Source organism: Gobio gobio, assembly GCF_949357685.1.
Source record: "Gobio gobio genome assembly, chromosome: 20".
Taxonomy (NCBI): Eukaryota; Metazoa; Chordata; class Actinopteri; order Cypriniformes; family Gobionidae; genus Gobio; species Gobio gobio.
The window spans coordinates 205001-222001 of record NC_137113.1 but is presented as its reverse complement, the minus strand read 5'-3'; the positions used below and the strand labels follow the sequence as shown (position 1 = coordinate 222001).

Sequence of the window (17001 nt, the reverse complement as noted above, 5' to 3'; positions counted from 1 at the left end):
TAAAACAGCAAGAGGGCGGCAGGCAAACCCTCATATTGCTGTGATGTCAGGAAAGGTGGAGAAGCAGCTTGACCCATTATCATTGTCGATCACCATCAATGACTATAGGTGTCAAGCGGTTCTGGACACTGGTAGTACATATTCTTTACTTCAGGAGTCTTTCTGGAAAAAAATTAAGTCCAGCAGAGGCCAGAATTTCTCACTTGCTAATGGTCAGATACAGGCAGCGTTGGGAAAGGTGAACTGGAATTGTACACTGCATGGACATCAATATCCATTCAGAGCTTATGTGATGAAGGACCAAGATCTAACCTTACCCGTTATACTTGGTCTGGAGTTTTTGATAGATTCCGGGATCCAGATTGATTTCAAAGATAAGACTTACATCCTTTCTGAAGAAACTGAGGTAAAACATCCATTCGCGCTGTGTGCTTCTTCAGCTACAGTTAGTATACATCTGGCATTACCTTTACCACAAGTGTCTTCCTCCACTTTGGACATCATTAAAGAACTGGCAAGTCGAGCAGAAGTTCCCAGAACCCAGAAATGTCAGCTAGAAGAACTTATGCTTGATCGGCCAACAGTCTGTACCGAATCCCTAGGACATACGGCGGTGATCCGGCACCAGATTAACACCTTAGATGAGATTCCAGTTCGTAGGAGAGCCTACCCTGTTTCTGTGTCCAAACAGCAATTCATTGATCAGGAAATTTCCAATATGTTGGGAAAAGGGATAATCAGACCATCAACTTCTCCATGGGCAGCTCCCATAGTTCTTGTCCCAAAGAAGGATGGTACCATGCGTTTCTGCATTGATTACAGAGCTTTAAATGCCAAGACACCTTTAGATGGATTTCCCATGCCACAGATCCAGGACATACTTGAATCAATGTATGGTGCTTCAATTTTTAGTACGTTAGATCTCAAAAGCGGATATTGGCAGGTGCTTATGGATGAGGATAGTATTCCAAAGACTGCGTTTGTAACTAAAAATGCCCAGTATGAATTTGTGTGTCTACCCTTTGGACTGAGAAACTCCGCTGCAACTTTTCAGCGCCTGATGAATACGATATTGAGAGACTGTCTTGGAAAATTCTGCTTTGTCTATTTGGATGATATTGTAATTTATTCCAGGAGCATTCAAGAGCATTTTGAACACCTTAAACAGCTCTTTGACCTGTTAGAATCTACTGGTTTGAGTCTGAACCTGTCGAAGTGCAATCTGCTCCAAAGATCCATCACTTTCTTGGGACATGTGGTGTCTGCTGAAGGGGTGCGTACTGAAACTGATAAAGTGGAGGCGGTCCAGAATGTTCCTGTCCCAACATCGCTTAAAGAAGTACAGCGCTTTTTAGGTCTTGCTGGTTGGTACCACAGGTTCATTCCACATTTTTCAGAGATTGCCGCACCATTGCATGCTTTGAAGAGTAAGAACAGTGTATGGAAGTGGACAATGGAATGTCAACAGGCTTTCGACAAACTGAAAGTTGCTCTTCAAAAAGCCCCTGTGTTGGTATCACCTGACTTCACAAAAAGTTTTAAAGTTCAAACAGATGCCAGTGATGTTGGCCTGGGAGCTGTGTTGACTCAGGATCATGATGGAGCTGAACATGTTATAGCGTATGCATCGAAACTGCTTCATGGAGCTGAGAAGTCCTATTCCACTCCTGAGAAGGAATGTTTGGCAGTGGTTTGGGCAGTTGAGAAATGGAAACAGTATTTGGAGGGGAAACATTTCGAGGTATATACAGATCATGCTGCTCTTACATGGGTTTTCAATCATCCCAGACCAACTTCTCGACTGACTAGGTGGGCTCTGAGATTACAAAGCTTTGACTTCACAGTCAAATACAGAAAAGGGCAATGTAATGTGGTACCTGACACACTCTCTCGGAGTATTCCTTCCCATGAAGCAAAAGGTCAGATTGCTATGTGTCAGGCGACTAACATTGGATCAGACTTACCGGTCAGCTGGGATGAAATTGGAATTGCTCAGAAGCAAGATCCCCTACTTCAGCCTATGTGGGAAACCGCTAAGTTACCTGTAACAGATCCGACACGCATTCATTATGTCATTCAAAATGACTATTTATTTCGATGTGTGCCCAATAAACATCAGGGGGAAACTAGGCAAGTAATTATACCATTGATATTAAGGGAGAAGTTCTTGCAATTTGCCCATTCTAATCCCTTGAGTGGGCATTTGGGGCGGATGAAAACTTTGAGGCGTTTACTCAATGTTGTCTACTGGCCAGAGATACGCAAGGATGTTTGGAGTTTTTGTACAGCATGTCAAACTTGCCAGGTGTACAAACCGAGAATATCGAAGCTGTCTGGTCACCTGCAGTCAACACCAGTAGTGGAGCCGGGTCATATGTTAGGTGTTGATCTTATGGGTCCCTTTCCAAAGAGTTCACAGTCTAATGAATACTTGATGGTGGTGGTGGACTATTGCAGTAAGTGGGTGGAATTATTTCCTCTGAGATCTGCCAAGACCCCCCTCATTGTTAATGTCTTGATAAAGGAGATCTTCACTCGATGGGGAACGCCTACATATCTAGTCTCAGACCGTGGACCACAGTTCACGGCACAACTTCTGAATGATGCATGTAAACGCTGGGGTGTTATCCAGAAGCTAACAACGGCATACCATCCACAAACTAATATTACTGAAAGAACCAATCGTACTCTCAAGGCTATGATATCTTCCTTTGTCAAGGACAACCACAGGCAATGGGATAGATGGATATCTGAGTTCCGGTTTGCCATAAATACGGCATGGCAGGAAAGTACGGATCCAACCCCTGCTGAGATTGCCTTGGGTAGGAAATTAAAAGGTCCCATGGAACAACTCATCCGGAACCCGCCTAATCCTGATCATATGGCCTATGGTAATGTTGAGAGGCAGAAAGAATTGTTTGAACGAGTAAAAGAGAAGACCAGTCAAGCTCAAGAACGACAAGCAAGGTATTATAACCGAAGAAGGAAACTTGAGTCATTCGAAGAAGGCGACTTGGTCTGGATACGTACTCACCCTCTGTCTCGGGCTTCAGACGCCTATATGGCCAAGCTGGCGCCAAAATGGCAAGGGCCAGCTAAAGTTCTGAAAAAGGTAAACAATGTTAACTACAAAGTAGCAATGTTGGATGATTTAAAACGAATGGAAACCTTTCATGTAGAGAAAATGAAAAAGTTTTATGGAGCTGCTTAAACATATTTTCTTAAGGGGAGGGGTATGTAACAGTTTTCCTGTTACTGATAGCTTGTCAGTGCAGTAATGTTATGATTCACCTGAGCAGTAGAGGGCGCTCTGAGTAAAAACTGCTAAGGCTTACCTTCATAAGTGAACAGAGAAGGAGAATAAGTAGGAAGTTGATTCTCTACCTTCATGGAGATACTTACCTCATGGTCTTTACCCTGGTTGAGGAACTGTATAGTTCAAAGCTCATCTGTAAGTAACTGTAACTTGTTTTTTTTCTCTTTCTTTATCAATCATTGTGGGTAGTATGTGGTTATGGTTTGTTTGTTTGAATGTTTCTACAGAGGGTTTGTGTTCTGGGCATATATGGAGTAATTGTTGGATTATACAACTGAGAAGATGGAACTAAGAGAATGGATTATCATCTGCTGTTTGACTGTAACACAGCTATATTTCAGACATTGAGGCCTTCTCTTCCAGTTGGATTTGACTGGGGAACCATCCTGGAATTTAAGTACTGTTTTCTCAATTTATCCTTCAACTGAACAAAAGACTGAGTAAAACGTATGGTACTAACTGATCCTAAGGAAAGGCTGTGATGCAGAGTGATGGACTGTTTGTTATACCTTGTTTCCAACTGGTTGACCAACAAGTGTTTGTCTCATGATAACTATGAGTGTTCCATGTAATTATACTTAATACATTTGACTCATGAGCAAGTTGGTCTATTTGGTCCCTCATTACATGTAATACCTAAACTAGGGTTAAAAGGAGAGGTGTTACCCTAACCCCTGTATAGTGACCCTTCAGTATCGAAACTGGAGAGATCAGCCACGAAGAGCGGGGTCAGCACATGCTGAGGGTCACGGAGCGGGGTCAGCACATGCTGAGGGTCACAGAGCGGGGTCAGCACATGCTGAGGGTCACAGAGCGGGGTCAGCACATGCTGAGGGTCACGGAGCGGGGTCAGCGCATGCTGAGGGTCACAGAGCGGGGTCAGCGCATGCTGAGGGTCACAGAGCGGGGTCAGCACATGCTGAGGGTCACGGAGCGGGGTCAGCACATGCTGAGGGTCACAGAGGGGGGTCAGCGCATGCTGAGGGTCACGGAGCGGGGTCAGCACATGCTGAGGGTCACAGAGCGGGGTCAGCGCATGCTGAGGGTCACGGAGCGGGGTCAGCACATGCTGAGGGTCACAGAGGGGGGTCAGCGCATGCTGAGGGTCACGGAGCGGGGTCAGCACATGCTGAGGGTCACAGAGCGGGGTCAGCGCATGCTGAGGGTCACGGAGCGGGGTCAGCACATGCTGAGGGTCACAGAGCGGGGTCAGCACATGCTGAGGGTCACAGAGCGGGGTCAGCACATGCTGAGGGTCACGGAGCGGGGTCAGCACATGCTGAGGGTCACAGAGCGGGGTCAGCACATGCTGAGGGTCACGGAGCGGGGTCAGCACATGCTGAGGGTCACGGAGCGGGGTCAGCACATGCTGAGGGTCACAGAGCGGGGTCAGCGCATGCTGAGGGTCACAGAGCGGGGTCAGCGCATGCTGAGGGTCACAGAGCGGGGTCAGCACATGCTGAGGGTCACAGAGCGGGGTCAGCGCATGCTGAGGGTCACAGAGCGGGGTCAGCGCATGCTGAGGGTCTCAGAGCGGGGTCAGCACATGCTGAGGGTCACAGAGCGGGGTCAGCGCATGCTGAGGGTCACAGAGCGGGGTCAGCTCATGCTGAGGGTCACAGAGCGGGGTCAGCGCATGCTGAGGGTCACAGAAGTGGCCAACTTTCTGCAGAGTCAAGAGCTACAGATGAGCTCAAGAACAGTGTGTAGAGCTTCATGGAATGGGTTTCCATGGCCGAGCAGCTCATCCAAGCCTTACAGCACCAAGTGCAATGCAAAGCGTGGGATGCAGTGGGGTAAAGTGCGCCGCCACTGGACTCTAGAGCAGTGGAGACGTGTTCTCTGAGTGACCAATCACGCTTCTCTGTCTGACAATCCCATGGGTTTGGCGGTTGACTTGCCTGACTGCATTGTGCCGAGTGTGAAGTTTGGTTTAGGGGGATTTTGGGGTGGGGTTGTTTTTCAGGGGTTGCCGGTAGAACGGGACTTGCGTGATGTCTGCAGGTGTGGCGATCCGGTGAGACTCACGGCGTGTGTTTGTCATACATCAGGCCTGCAGCGCTGGAAACCTTTCCTGGATCAAACTAAATTGCTTATTGATCTAAAAATCACCAGATATGCTGCTTTCTGCCTGCAGTCTGCATCAGATGTGAGGTTTACTGTATTAACCCTCACTACAGTGAAGTTGGACCGCTGGCTGTTTTAGTGAGTCGCTGTCACATTAGGGTTGATATAAAGTCGGAGACAGCCGAATGAAAACACGGCTGACCTTTAACTCCAGCAGCCTTGAACAGAAGCAGCTCCACATTGATTTAATGGGTCAGATTTTACTATGATGAATGGCACATGTGATCACATATATCAGCCGCGGGCCGCCTCTTCTAAACCTCGCCTGAAGGGTTCAGCGATCGCAGCGCTCTTGAGCGAGTTCACATCAAGCTTCTGATGTCTGTTCGTCTCCACCATCTCTCGCTTCATTTAGGAGATGAGATGGATTGATGGAGTTTTGTCCCACTGCTCTATAGGTTTGAGTAAACAGGTGGACAGTTCGGCCGCTTTAACTAAAGTGAGGATCCAGAGCTTCATTAGGGAGGATGACGGAGCGCCGCAGGACCAGTTCTTCTCTCTGCCATGTTTCCAGTATCATTAGCAAACGCGTCTCTCCTCCTCGGCCAATTAGACTCTTAAACCCGTGTGCGAGAGGAAGACAGGACTGACATCTTCCTCAGAAATGCCAGCGCGGTCATTATGAGAAGCACTTTATAATAAAAACATTTTTCTGCTCTTTGCTTTAATTGAAAGATTTTAAGAACGAGGGAGCAATGCTGTTGCATTCAGAAACATTTTATCTTTTGAAATGTCAGGAGCTGAAACTGATTCCACCAGAGGAATGGCTTCATTTCACAGCCTAACCTCCTCAAATAACCCTAACCCTAAAATAAAGAGTAAAATGAAGCTTCTTCACTGGCATCGATGGTTCCAGAAGAGCCTCCAGCTCCAAACTTTACAAAAGTTTCTTTAGATTATTCAAATATTCTTCACACAGAAAAAAAGCTTCTTTTATGAACTGATCATCGAGAACTGGTTCTTCTATGGCTGGAGAGCGCTGTCCTGCAGAGCTTAGCTCCAACCCCAAATAAACACACCCTAAAGCCAATCCTTCTTACTAGGCCCTGATAAAACACTGATGAGCTGGCTCAGGTGTGTGAGCTAAACTCTGCAGGACAGTGGCGCTCCAGCCCCGAGCTTTATATGAGGATAATCTGCTGATGGTTTCATCAGTGGGTTAAAGTATAAACCGGCTTGTGTTACACAGAGACTGAATAAAAGCTGCAATCTGATTGGCTGACCCGTCCGTCTGAAAACAGCATCCCGGGTTCATACGACATGCAACACGCTTAGATGTGAAACTGAACTAGACGCAAAATTCTGCTTCATTTTCTGAGTTACAGCTGTGGAATAATCAACACTTGTTACCTTTGGATGATCACAGATTTATTAATTTCTCCTAACGTCTTCAGTGTGTGTGCGTGTGAGTATAAGTTAGTGAGTGTGTGTGTGTGCGAGTGTGTGTGTGTGTGTGCGAGTGTGTGTGTGTGTGTGTGTGTGTGTGCGAGTGTGTGTGTGTGTGTGCGAGTGTGTGTGTGTGTGTGTGTGTGTGTGTGTGTGCGAGTGTGTGTGTGTGTGTGTGCGTGTGTGTGTGTGTGTGTGTGCGTGCGTGCGTGCGTGTGTGTGTGTGTGTGTGTGTGTGTGTGTGTGTGTGGTGTGTGTGGTGTGTGTGGTGTGTGTGGTGTGTGTGGTGTGTGTGGTGTGTGTGGTGTGTGTGGTGTGTGTGGTGTGTGTGGTGTGTGTGGTGTGTGTGGTGTGTGTGGTGTGTGTGGTGTGTGTGGTGTGTGTGTGTGTGTGTGTGTGTGTGTGTGTGTGTGTGTGTGTGGAAAGTTCTGTTCACTTTATTTGTTTATGTCCCCAAAGGCCAATTTTGCCTGCATACATACACACACACACACACACACACACACATACATACATACAAGACAAACATTAAAACGCCTGAAAACAACACAAGACCACAGCAGCACAAACGTCTGCCTACTTCCCACAACTATTCCCATGCCTGAATTTAACAAAGAAACCGCAGTAGGAATATATGAATGCTTATACCTGATAATGTTTATACCTGATGCTTCTAACAGTGGGACATCTCAGAAAGTCCAGGGGCCAGTTGCATAAACTAAGACATTATGTTAAGACAGTGTCTTAAGATCTAGTATTTAGGCAAGTGGCATTCAGTCTTACTTTTCGTATCAATTTAGGCCAGTTTTTGTTTTTATGTAACTTATTTTAAAAAGTTATGAACAGTCTTAAAAAAAAATGTGTATGTCTAACTTGTAAGACTAGTCTTAATGGTTTATGCAACCGGCCCCAGAAGGTAGAAAATTAAACTCAGACTTTAGGGGATGGAAGGAATTCATTAAAATGGTTTGGGCTTTCCTTACGACCTGACAGTTATACAGATACAAACAAATAATTTTGCTACTGGTATTGACTATTTCTCCACCGCGTTCATAGCTTTAACACTAAGACCAGCATAATAAAGAGAAAGGTATAACCGACTCAATGTAAGACTTATAAATATAGCATTTTTTAGAGTGTACTCATTAGGTCAGTTTGATTATGTCTAAAATCGATAAGCATATCCTTTGTTTTAGATTCTTTTATCTGCACACCACTGCATCACTTCAGTGTATGAAATATAAAGGAGAGGAGAAAACACACACCTCTGTGAGGAAGACACTACCCCTGACACCCATTTACCCAAACTTTGTGTTCCATCAGTTAAAAAATCCAGAATCCACCCGACAATACTAAGATCAAGACCAAAGCTCAAAAGCTTGTCTACTAAGATATCGTATTAAAAGCTGATGAAAAATCAACAAATAGATTTCTAGCGTGAGTCTTGGTTCAGATTCAGCAGGGCATCTGTAGCGTCCTCCACCCCTCGAAAGGAGAGATTTATATGTCAAGTCAACTTTATTTATATAGCGCTTTTAACAATGCAGATTGTCTCACTGACCACGAGGACTGGACAGAGCATCAAGTGTTAGACAGTATTCTAGGTCACTACTTGTGGAGCTTTGTCCAATAATTAAAAAAAAAAAAAAAATTCTGAATTGAGTTGCAGGAAATTACTGGTCATCCAGTGTTTTATATCAGCTCTACATTCCGTTAATCTTGTGAATTGGTAAGTTTCTTCAGGGCGTGAAGAAATATAGAGCTGAGTATCATCAGCATAACAATGAAAACTAACGCCATGCTTCCTAATGATATCTCCCAGTGGCATGTACAGGGTGAAGAGCAGCGGTCCTAGCACTGAGCCTTGTGGTACTCCATACTGAACTTGTGCTCGCTGTGACATCTCTTCATTTACTGCTACAAACTGATAACGGTCACATAGGTGTGATTTACACCATGACAAAGCAATTCCACTTATACCTACATAATTCTCGAGTCTATTCAGAAGAATGTTGTGGTCGATAGTATCAAATGCAGCGCTAAGATGGAGTAACACTAATAGAGAGATACAGCCACGATCAGATGATAAGAGTAAATCATGTGTAACTCTGATGAGAGCAGTCTCAGTATATGTACCCTTTATTGAACCATAACACAGATCTATAGTCCTGTTATGTCTATTTAGACATGTGACATATTGATGGAAGGGGTTAATTGCTAAATACTCCCTGAGGCTTTATCCGCCTTTGCTCTGGGATGAATGTAAACAGCAAATATTTGAGGAAATTTGCGTGGTATATATATATATATATATAAGGGGCGTAAAGATACTGACAGCAGTTGAACATCTTAAGTACATAGCCTTTCTCTCACAATAACATTCTTGCAGTACCTTTGATTCACATCAAACTCCTCGTCCCGTAGTGCCGGATTCTCTATCCAGACGAACCGCGGCTCCAAACCCGAGTCTGAGTCTCTGAGAGAGAGCCATGTCTCCGTAGCGGCCAATAGACATGCAGCTCTGAACTCTTGCTGGAACCGCACATCAGCTAACTCATCCGTTTTACAGTTTTTTACAATCACTATGGGACTAATTTCAGATCTTTGATGTAATTTTTCAAAACTCTAGACACAAAACTCAAAACGGTCATCACTTGTAACACAAGCTGTCCAATGGTTGAAACACTGCATTCACAGCTCTAAAGAAATCTTGCACAATCATTGGTTCAAAAAACGAATTAATTGTGAAAAACCATTGAACCGTTAATTTAGATCACCCACACACAACCGATAGTTTCACTGTCATTGTTCGTACAATCATTAAATATTGTAACAAAAGTGGTGACACTGACACATGTTTCATTATGGTACTACATGTAAACACATCCGTGTAGAAGTACTGCAGGAGTAGAGAAAACTACACACAGTGGAATCACTGCAGAAAAAACAACACAGGACAATCACAGGTTTATTAGAGTCCAAGCTAAATGATTAGCTACAAATCCAGTACTGTAGAACATCAAATGCAGTGTTCCTGCTTGTTTGCACTGTAGAAAGCAAAACATAGGAGTGATTACTGGACTTTTCACCAGCTCTGGTTTGTGGATTTGGCCACAGGTTCTCATCTACATCTCAACAGATGTTTTCATTAGCCAAACGTCTTGGAAAAAAGTCCAGTCCGGACACTGGTCAGCGTGAATCCTAACCGTATATGCAGTATATGATCCAACACCTGGTCTTCTGAAACAGGTCAGCCTGCCTCATCCCAATATATGAGTTAGTGATGGTCGTCATCAGCTCCATCAGCCTCTACAAATATATTTTGGAAAGAGATTTACGGATTACTGCACAATGTAGAATTTTTAGGGAATTTTATTACAGCAGCCATCTTGAAACTGAACATACCTGAACACACTCATTCCTCTTTTACTTCACATTTCTTTCAAAAGGCTCTCGCTATAGTGGATTAAAGACACCTGGCGCCTTTTCAGCATGCGGCAAAATGGGCATTTTGATCATTGGTTGTGAGTTTTGTGACTAGAGTTTTGAAAAATTACGTCAAGGTTCTGAAATTAGGGCCAAAGGGATTGTACATTCATTAGAATAACGGATGTGTGTGTGTGTGTGTGTGTGAGTGTGTGTGTGTGGGCATGTTTTTGTGAAATATCAGGACACAAATGTGTATAATGACATGGGTATTACAAAAAGAGGGAGAAATATGAGGACGTTCCCCATGTCCTCACTTTTCAAAATGCTTATAAATCACAGAATGAGGTTTTTTCACAGAAAGTGAACTGCACAGTCTCCTGTGAGGGCTAGGGGCAGTGTGTGTGTGTGTGTGTGTGTGTGTGTGTGTGTGTGTGTGTGTGTGTGTGTGTGTGTGTGTGTGTGTGTGTGTGTGTGTGTGTGTGTGTGTGTGTGTGTGTGTGTGTGTGTGTGTGTGTGTATCAGCAGTGATGTTCTAGAAGTTTCTCTCTGAAAGCGAGCGTCAGTTATTATCTAATGACACTTCAGACCTTTATCAGTTATGCAATGAAATCTGGTTTATTAATTTCATAATTTTTATTTATAGGACTGGCAGTTATTAACTCACAGTAATACAGTAACATACAGTGACAAACATCATACATGAGTAAAAGCCATAGAACATACAAAAATATGTTTTATGTGCATTTTTATTCAGCTGATAAACAGTCATGAATGAATCCATCAGACATCAATAAAACCATAAATAATAAATAATAAACAAGACAAAAAAGACCCAGGAACAGATGTTCATATTGATGAGGATTTTTAGTGCATACGTCTCTAATATTTCATGTGCAAATATTTATAATCTACGTCACAGCGTTGAACATATCGAACTTCATCTGAATTTATTGCACATTTAAATATATATATATATATATATATATAATTTATATAAACTTTATGATGTTTGAGCACTAAATGCATAGACAGTACATCCACATACAGTAATAAACACATCTTCACATGCTGTTATCTTTAGATTATCTTTAAGTTCTTTAAATGCATAATGTCTTACAGTACATTTAGTATATTTTACTGTGTGTGTGTGTGTGTGTGTGTGTGTGATGGGTAGGTTTAGGGGTAGGGGCAGTGTGTGTGTGTGTGTGTGTGTGTGTGTGTGTGTGTGTGTGGGTGATGGATAGGTTTAGGGGCAGGGGCAGTGTGTGTGTGTGTGTGTGTGTGTGTGTGTGTGTGTGGGTGATGGATAGGTTTAGGGGCAGGGGCAGTGTGTGTGTGTGTGTGTGTGTGTGTGTGTGTGTGTGTGATGGGTAGGTTTAGGGGCAGTGTGTGTGTGTGTGTGTGTGTGTGTGTGATGGGTTGGGTTTAGGGGCAGGGGCAAGGGCAGTGTGTGTGTGTGTGTGTGTGTGATGGGTAGGTTTAGGGGCAGTGTGTGTGTGTGTGTGTGTGATGGGTAGGTTTAGGGGCAGTGTGTGTGTGTGTGTGTGTGTGTGTGTGATGGGTAGGTTTAGGGGCAGTGTGTGTGTGTGTGTGTGTGTGTGTGTGTGTGTGTGTGTGTGTGTGTGTGTGTGTGTGTGTGTGTGTGTGTGTGTGTGTGTGTGTGTGTGTGTGTGTGTGTGTTACTCCTCATAAAGTCGGCTTTTACAGGCTACCAGTAAACTTATACGTACTTTAGTTTATAAATATTTTAACAGACAGACAGACAGACAGATATAGATTGACAGATTGAAACACGAACATTAAATAAAGTGTAAACTTAAGATCATCAGTTCATCCGCGTCTGTGTAAAGACATGAAGTATTATTTCAGTGAAACTTCATCTGAATGTGAAAATGACGTCTCCAACATGAATGTCTCCAAACAGAGCTCTGGTGCTGGAACATCCCATAATCTCCGCTGTTATCAGTGTGTGTTGTGTTTGGTGCAGAGCTCCATCATGTCCTGCAGTCCGGCCTCCAGCGCCCGCACGAGCCGCTCTGAGCAGCTTTCTGGACTCTCCCTGAAGCTGGACACACAGAACATCAGCCGGTCGGCCCGAGGGTTATAACACACACCATATCCATCAGCAGCCACTGGACCATAGCAGCAGAACATCTGCGGAGACGGAACCTGGAGCACAATATCACACACACATATTTACATATTTATGAAGACAACGTTCAAAAGTCAACCAAAAACTCATCTCTTCCATGAGCACTTCACCTAAAAAAAACAACAACAAAAAACTTTATTTTCCTTTTTCTTCCCCTTTTCCCTCCCTACACTGAGCAATGTACACACTCTCAGTATTTCAGGCACTTATTACTCGACTCTTCATGACCAATCGCTTCCTGTACTCCCGAGTTGTCAGTTGCTTTGGATAAAAGCGTCTGCTAAATGCATAAATGTAAATTTATATTTAATATTAATCAGGCCCCCAGAAATCTCTGCTACTCAACTGAAGGTACATGTGCAGAAGTGACTTCCCACACTGCAAAAAATGCTTTTCTTACTTAGTATTTTTGTCTTGTTTTCAGTCCAAATATCTAAAAAATCTTACATTAAGAAGCATTTACTCGACAAGCAAAAGATTTTGTCTTGTTTTGGGGGAAAATCACTCAAAATTAAGGGAGTTTTTGCTTAAAATAAGCAGAATAATCTGCCAATGGGGTAAGAAAAATAATCTTAATTCAAACAGAAAACAAGTTTATTTTTCTTATTTTGGTTAAACTTTATTTCGATAGTCCACTTTAAACATTCTACTAACTACAAGTAACTTGTCAACTAACTGTCATTAGAGTATTAGTAGACTGGTTGGTTATGGTTAGGTGTTAGGATTCGGGTTAGTAGAATAAGTTGAATTGTAGTTACTTATAGTGAGTAGAATGTCTGTTGGGGGACCAACAAAATAAAGTTTTAGTAAATATTAAGCAGAGAGTCTACTAATCCTCTAATGACAGTTAGCTGACATGAAGTTGCAAAGTTATTTATAGTTAGTAGAATGTCTAAAGTGGACTATCAAAATAAAGTGTTACCCTTATTTTAAGCAAAAATTCCCTTCATTTTGAGTTATTTTCCCCCAAAACGAGACAAAAACTTTAGCTTGTCTAGTAAATGCTTCTTAATGTAAGATTTTTTAGATATTTGGACTGAAAACAAGACAAAAATACTAAGTAAGAAAAGCATTTTTTGCAGTGAAATAATTCTTTATAGTGGAGAATATTTCTAAAATAATGTGTAATGGTAGAATGGGTGAAGACACCCCAGCGCTGTGCTAAATGATCTGGAATGCTGGGCTGTGATTGGTCAGGGGTTGCTGTCACCTGACTGGTGGAGAGGATGAAGGTGTTGCTGATGCGGTAGGTCTGGTCAGAGAACAGCTCTGGCGTCTCCATCTTCATCTCTCTGGCTGTTTCTCTGAGCCCCAGTAAGTGATTGTCGATCCCCATCCCTGAGACGGCCTGGGCGAGGGACAGTCACTTTTACATCAGCATATCTTTTCACATGAGTAACGCGATTCATTCTGTCTTATGGAGTGGCACAGCACTGTAATGCTGGCAGAGACGGGCCTGAGTCCGACCCGGTGTGCTCTCACCAGAAGAGTGATCCGCGTCTGAGCCTCCACCGCCGCCCGCAGCTTCTCCATCTTCTCCGTGTCCTGGGTGGAGTGTGTGAGGTTAGAGGCAGATATTCTGTGTTTTACTCTGTTTATGGCAGAAAGTAAAGGAGTCACCTGAGTGGAGGTTCTGCCGTCGGTCATGGCCTTAGCGAAGGCCAGAGCCTCCGGAGTGGCGGAGCGGATGTTCTCCACCCGGCCCAGCCGGAAGCGGCGGAGAGAAGCGCTCTCATAGGTGGAGACGGGCCTTCTGTGGCACCTGAGGAAGAAGAGCGAGAGGATGAGGAGTCCAGCACACTGAGCCTGAGCAGTGGAGGCTGTACCTGTAGAAGGCCAGCTGTAGAGCCAGCTGTGTGTAGGCGTCCGGGCTCATCTTCTGCTGCTTGATCCACTCCTTCCCATGGGCCGGAAACGTGAACACCTTCATGTGGAGGTTCTGCTGAAGTCTAGAGGGAAGGAAGAGTCCGTCAGACCGGCTGAGGTTAGGGAGAGCCCATCTTCCCCAGCCTTCTGACCTCTGCAGGTGATCCGCGGCCGCAGCCAGAGCTCGGTGGATCCCAGAGGAGCAGGTCCACTGTAATCTCTGCGGATGAGGGAGTTCAGAACCACTCCGGCCGGCCGCACTGGAGCTGCTCCGTCTGCAGGGAACAGAGGCTGGTCATCCGCTCATATTAACACAGAGGCTGGTCATCCGCTCATATTAACACAGAGGCTGGTCATCCGCTCATATTAACACAGAGGCTGGTCATCCGCTCATATTAACACAGAGGCTGGTCATCCGCTCATATTAACACAGAGGCTGGTCATGCGCTCATATTAACACCAGCTCTGAGAGGAGTCAGTGGAAGAGCTTGAGTTGGCCTACGTGTGTTTGAGGACGTGCTCCGCGCACTGCACCAGGACGATGCCCTCGAGCGGAGAGTGTTCACACACCACCCCACACACACCATCCGCTCCGATCACGAACTGAAACAACACACACACTTCTGTGACATCATCGCACAGAACACACACAGCAGCTTTACAGGACGTCTGTGCATTGCTGTACCTGCAGGGGTTTGTCGTACCAGCGGTTCGCCCCGTTTCTGTCTGGACCTCCACCGTGCAGCATCAGCGCAGCTCTGTCGGCATCACTGGGCTCGAGTCCGGCTGGACCATCCAGACACACCACACACACACAGCGCTCCAGCAGCTCCACAGACTCCCTGTTCACCGGATCTGCAGATTCACACCAGTTCAAATGCGTGTCTGTCATGCACAGGATCATGGGAAACAGGTTAGCTTCTGGTCAACTGAGTGTCGGTGTAGTGTCGGTGTAGTGTCGGTGTAGTGTCCGTGTAGTGTATGTGTAGTGTCGGTGTAGTGTCTGTGTAGTGTATGTGTAGTGTCCGTGTAGTGTCCGTGTAGTGTCCGTGTAATGTCGGTGTAGTGTCGGTGTAGTGTCAGTGTAGTGTCTGTGTAGTGTCGGTGTAGTGTCCTTGTAGTGTCGGTGTAGTGTCGGTGTAGTGTCGGTGTAGTGTCCGTGTAGTGTCCGTGTAGTGTCGGTGTAGTGTCAGTGTAGTGTCTGTGTAGTGTCGGTGTAGTGTCCGTGTAGTGTCCGTGTAATGTCGGTGTAGTGTCGGTGTAGTGTCGGTGTAGTGTCTGTGTAGTGTCGGTGTAGTGTCCGTGTAGTGTCGGTGTAGTGTCGGTGTAGTGTCCGTGTAGTGTCCGTGTAGTGTCAGTGTAGTGTCCGTGTAGTGTCGGTGTAGTGTCCGTGTAGTGTCCGTGTAGTGTCCGTGTAGTGTCGGTGTAGTGTCTGTGTAGTGTATGTGTAGTGTCCGTGTAGTGTCCGTGTAGTGTCCGTGTAATGTCGGTGTAGTGTCGGTGTAGTGTCGGTGTAGTGTCCGTGTAGTGTCCGTGTAGTGTCGGTGTAGTGTCGGTGTAGTGTATGTGTAGTGTCCGTGTAGTGTCCGTGTAGTGTCCGTGTAGTGTCCATGTCGTGTCGGTGTAGTGTCTGTGTAGTGTCCGTGTAGTGTCCGTGTAGTGTCCGTGTAGTGTCCGTGTAGTGTCCGTGTAGTGTCCGTGTATTGTCGGTGTAGTGTCGGTGTAGTGTCGGTGTAGTGTCGGTGTAGTGTCTGTGTAGTGTCGGTGTAGTGTCGGTGTAGTGTCGGTGTAGTGTCTGTGTAGTGTCGGTGTAGTGTCCGTGTAGTGTCCGTGTAGTGTCGGTGTAGTGTCGGTGTAGTGTCTATGTAGTGTCTATGTAGTGTATGTGTAACAGTTAATAATCTAGATGTGCTGTGTTTGACAGAAACCTGGCTAAAACCTGACGACTACATTACCTTAACCCTTAATCGCCCCTCAAGTAGGGTTTACGTTTGAGTCCCTTGGGGTCAGATAGACCCCAAACTTTTACAGAGCGATTGCATAAGGAAATATAATTTTTTTACATGGAAAACTATATATCATTTTCTTTATTTACTTCTCAACTATACATTTATGCTGTGTTTTTGTGGGTATTTGGTAGTTTATTACCTATTTACTGCACAAATACTTAACTATGTCATAAATTGGATCATTAAAAATTATTTTTTTATGAAAAAATCACTTGAATGATGATCTTAAATAAATATAAATAGTTTTTGGACATTGCTCTAGGGATTAGAGATACCGCCATCTGTAGGTTTGTGGAAAAACTTTAGGAATTATAGTTAAAGAGAAAGAGTGCAATGACCACATTATCCACTAGAGGTCCATAGGGAAGTTATGCAAAGGTTAAGCTGCCTTTCATCTTTCTTTTATTTGCCCTCTTTCTCATGATTGTTCCATGTTGCATTTGTGCTCTAGTATTTGTCCTTCATTTATGTATGGAATTTTTTCAGATTTATGCCAGTTTTGTTGATTTTATTTGCCAGTTTCTATAAAAATGCTCTCTGTTGCAGTCACACACATGTGTGTGTGTGTTTGTGTGTGTGTGTGTGTGTGTGTGCGTGTGTGTATGAGACAGAAAGTTCGTTCTACTTTGTGTTTATGCTCTAGGACCAGACCTTGATATAAATGTGGAAATTTTCAGATTTATACTGGATTTAGTAAAAAAAATTGACAAAGAAAG

The 17001-nt window shown here is 44.4% G+C and overlaps 1 protein-coding gene across 1 annotated transcript in view; it reads right to left on the bottom strand.

The window, feature by feature from the left end:
- Positions 1–12220: 12220 nt before the first annotated feature.
- Positions 12221–17001, bottom strand: part of chatb (choline O-acetyltransferase b) — a gene marked incomplete at both ends in the record, with an annotated part of 14497 nt that continues 9716 nt past the window's right edge. The window contains 7 exons of the mRNA XM_079845512.1: positions 12221–12427; positions 13621–13758; positions 13893–13955; positions 14031–14172; positions 14237–14551; positions 14779–14879; positions 14962–15131. Coding sequence (XP_079701638.1) covers positions 12221–12427; positions 13621–13758; positions 13893–13955; positions 14031–14172; positions 14237–14551; positions 14779–14879; positions 14962–15131 — 1136 coding nt within the window. The remainder of the gene's footprint in view (positions 12428–13620; positions 13759–13892; positions 13956–14030; positions 14173–14236; positions 14552–14778; positions 14880–14961; positions 15132–17001) is intronic.